Below are 4,139 nucleotides of genomic sequence, written 5' to 3' on the forward strand. Positions count from 1 at the left end.
CAAAGCCCAAAAGCTTAGTTATTTGCTTATCTCCCATGTTCAAGGATTCATTCTTAATTTAGTCCTTACACGTTATGATACAGGGACATCCTCTGCAGGTCAAACAGAATTTTCTTTCTAGCTCGTTTTGACTCTTAAAAATGCTAGAAACCTAGAAGACATCAAAAGCAGAATTATAATTCCAGAAATGCTTCCAAAGCCACATTGGTAACAAAATAAAGAGATAAGCCAATGTACCAAATTTTGAGTCTTCACAATAACGAGAATAATGTATTGGCCTTTACTAGTAAGAAATATGACAAAAGCTGTTATGTACCTGGAGAATGTGTATCACTATAAATACCAGGAACCCCATATATGCATGACTATACTACTACTTAAGCCTATGCATCCAACTGATGCAATATGAAACTTTTAGGCAGCTATCGGCCGAAAAGAAGAACATAAGACTGGTAAAACAGTAAGGTAGCAATAATTCAAAAACTAACTTGTAGCCAAGAGTATCCTCCGAGCAGCCATATATTTTTATATGCAAGCAAGGACATTATCTACGGTGCTCACACATTTGGCATGCAGAAGCATGCTTCTTATTGACAAATGTACATATTTCGCATTCCCAATTGCCAGAATCATCTTCACTGCACATTAGGCATGCCGTGGCAGAGCTAGCATTCAGAAATGTGCACGAATCGCATGCCCAACCTTCCAAATCATCAATCATGTTCTGTGTTAACGATGCCCCTGCGGTAGAAGTTGTCTCTCCTAAATCGTCGTCATCCAAATTTATGATTAACGGTGTCCCAGCATTTGATGTCCTGCGTTTTTTCCAGCTACCTATCCTACTGCTGCTCCCAGCCATATGTGGAGTTTTAGACACAGTGAGGTTGTTGGTTCCAGCGACATGTGAATTAGCCAAGTTTGCACCGCGTCCCCCAATGTTCATCACGTTGCTGCCACCAGCCACATGTGGAGTTTTAGACACAGTGAGGTTGTTGCTTCCAGCCACATGTGCATTTGTCAAGTTTGTACCACTTCCCACAGTGCTGCCCCAAGCCGCATTTGGAGTTTTAGACACAGTGAGGTTGTTGCTTCCAGCTACATGTGCATTTGCCAAGTTTGTACCGCCTCCCCCAAAGTTCATCACCTTGCTGCCCCAAGCCGCATTTGGAGTTCTAGAGACAGTGAGGTTGTTGGTTCCAGCCACATGTGCATTTGCCAAGTTTGGCACACTGCCTCTCCCAATGTTCATTACCTTGCTGCCGCCAGCTAGCTGTAAATTACTCGAGTCAGTGGAGCTGGTCACCCCAGCTTGTTGTAAAACTTGTGAGCCCATAACGTAGCTCCTCGCTGCTGCAAGTGCATCTTTGGATCCCATCAAGTTGCTGCCCCCGGCTTCAAGTGGTCTTTTTGATACAGTGAGGTTGTTGCTTCTAGCCTCATGTGCATTTGTCAAGTTTGTCACACTGCCTCCCCCGATGTTCATTACCTTGCCGCCTCCAGCTAGCTGTAAATTACTTGAGCTAGTAGTGCTGGTCACCCCAGCTTGTTGTAAAAACATTGAGCCCATAGCATAGCTCCTACCTGCTATAGGTGCATCTTTCGATCCCATAGAGTTGCTGCCCCCGGCTTCAAGTGGATTTTTTGGTACAGTGAGAATGTTTCTCCCAGCCACATGTGCATTTGCCAAGTTCGTCACACTGCCTCCCCCAATGTTCATCACCTTGCTGCTCCCAGCTAGCTGCAAATTACTCGAGCCGGTAGCGCTGCTCAACCCAGCTAGTTGTAAAAATTGTGGGCTCATAGGGTAGCTCCTCGCCGCTACAAGTGCATCTTTTGATCCCATAAAGTTGCTGAGCCCTGCTACAAGTGGATTGTTTGATGTTCTCAAAGTGTTGTCTCCACTTATAACAAGATTCTTGGAGCCATTTATATTTCCTCCTGGAGCAACTAAGGCATGTTTTGAGCTTGCAGTGTTGTTAATGCCAGGTAGTCCTGCATTTCTAGTTCTCACGAGCCTCATGAATTCAGCTCTTGCCTTCAAGGGCATCCTGTCCCTACCATTTTTCAAGCTTGCCCTTTTGCTGCTTTCAGCTGCATTTTTGGAGCTTGTTGGCATGTCGCTCTGAGCCCCTTGCGAATGCACATCTTCAAGACCATTCTCAAGTGCTCTAACTAAATTGTCAAAGTAGTTCTTAGTCACACTAGTCAGACCGGTAAGCTTTATACGGAAATCATCAAATGTTTTGGAATTACTTTCTTCAACATTCAGATAATTCTCCAGTTCACTCTCTGCACAATGGTGAAGCCTCTCCAAACCAGCCTCTGCCTGACCTTGCGAGAACTCGAAAAACTGCCTTTTCGTGTGCTCCTCATCAGGCAAGTAAAATCCATAAGCATAAGTCCACTTCAACACTCTCCTGCATTCAACGATCTGATTCCAAGCTTCTATAATGAACTTCAATTGTGTCTCTGGTATGCTCTGCAATTCACTCAGCTCCTTAACATTAACTTCTCCCATTCTCCTCAAATCCTCTACAGCTTTTTGCCTCGACTTCTCATTAGTAGCCCATCTCTCGTAATAATGTGTGTACTTCTCAATAGATTGCTTGGCCATTTCTTTTTTTTTCTCATCTTCATTCCCCGGCTTGTACTTGTTACACGGATTATAGCCATGAGTTGACCAAGAATTAAGGCACAGCCAACAAAACTGATACTTGCAAGGGTCTCTACATGTCATTCGCATACACCCTTCGTTCTTCTCAATCGGTCTCTTGCATTTAGGACAGGGCTTTGTGTAAGCCAAAATCCAATTAGTATTTTCCGACTCAGCTAAGTTCTTCTCCTTCCACTTTCCCACAGTTCCACAATCAACGGGTCGATGAGCTTCCTCCGTACAATTCCAACAAAAACTATGCGAGCAGTCACACATAACATCACAATTATCGCTCCCTATATCAAATTCAATAGCGAAATTACATCCTGGAGCAGGACACCACTTAATCTTCCTGTTTTCCTCAACGTAAGAACGGAAAAGAAATCCATAGTACTTCTTTCTATGATCATCACACGTCAATGAATCGATCATATCCTGTGAGACAGCAACTTTACAAGGTGGTTCCGGACATCGCAAATTTAAACATCCAGAACCATCAGATATAGAATTAGTAATATACCCTCGCCAACATTCAACACAAAAAGGATGACCACACGCAGAGGCCAAAATTGCATCAGATGAATAATCCTCAAAGCAAATTCCACAAGTTAATAACTTATTCTCCGGAAATTGAACAATTTTTTCCGCTATTTTTAAACCAACAGCTTCTCGAACTTTCAATTCATCGGCAAACCATTCCTCGTGAACTTTATTCACGCTCCAGTTATACCGACGGAGTAAAATAGATGCTTCAGTTTTGGAAACTGAGAGAACTGATGAAACTTTAGAGATATCATCGTCCATGAGATGACGAATATCATCGTCGGATAAAACGACGTAGTTTTTACCAGTACAAAGATGATCGGAATCATTACCGATGAAATCATCGTCGCCGCAAGCGGAGTCCACGTCACTGTCGTTACCGGTGATGACGTCGTCGCCGTAGAAGTCATCGCCGGTGGCGGAGTCTACGTCGCTTCCCTCGTACATATCATCGTCGGACTCCATGATCAGCTGAGATGAATTATGTAAGGGTAAAAAATTAAAGGAAAATAAATAGAAGTGAATAAATTGAGAGGTGAGTGAAAGTAGAAGTAGTACTAATACTATTGTTGTTCGGAACAGAATTTTAGCCCTAATATACTGTTTTTAAGATGGTTGAAATCCGCACAGTGATTGCCTGATTGGAAAAGGTTTTACTACATATTTTTCGGGTGATTTTTAAAAATAGCTAGATTTACAACTGGTCGTTCAAAAATAGTCCAATTTCAAAAGTAATCGAAATTTAGCCACTTTTTATTTAAAGATAAATCTGAGCGAAAATACTGTTCAAAACCCGGAAAATACTCCAGTATATTATACTGGAGTTCCAGCATAAGTATACTTGAACTCCAGCATATTATACTGGAGTTCCAGGATAGTATGCTGGAACTCCAGCATAATATGATGGAGTTCCAGCATAAATTAGAACTCCAGCATAATATAC

At 42.4% G+C, this 4,139-nt stretch overlaps 1 protein-coding gene across 1 annotated transcript; it reads right to left on the reverse strand.

Annotated features, from left to right (window-relative positions):
* Positions 1-218: 218 nt before the first annotated feature.
* Positions 219-3,760, reverse strand: LOC109213849 (probable E3 ubiquitin-protein ligase ARI7). The gene has a single exon (XM_019377685.1). The coding sequence runs from the start codon at positions 3,659-3,661 to the stop codon at positions 545-547; it is 3,117 nt and encodes a 1,038-aa protein (XP_019233230.1). The 5' UTR covers positions 3,662-3,760; the 3' UTR covers positions 219-544.
* Positions 3,761-4,139: the final 379 nt, after the last annotated feature.

This window comes from Nicotiana attenuata, unplaced genomic scaffold (assembly GCF_001879085.1).
Source record: "Nicotiana attenuata strain UT unplaced genomic scaffold, NIATTr2, whole genome shotgun sequence".
Taxonomy (NCBI): Eukaryota; Viridiplantae; Streptophyta; class Magnoliopsida; order Solanales; family Solanaceae; genus Nicotiana; species Nicotiana attenuata.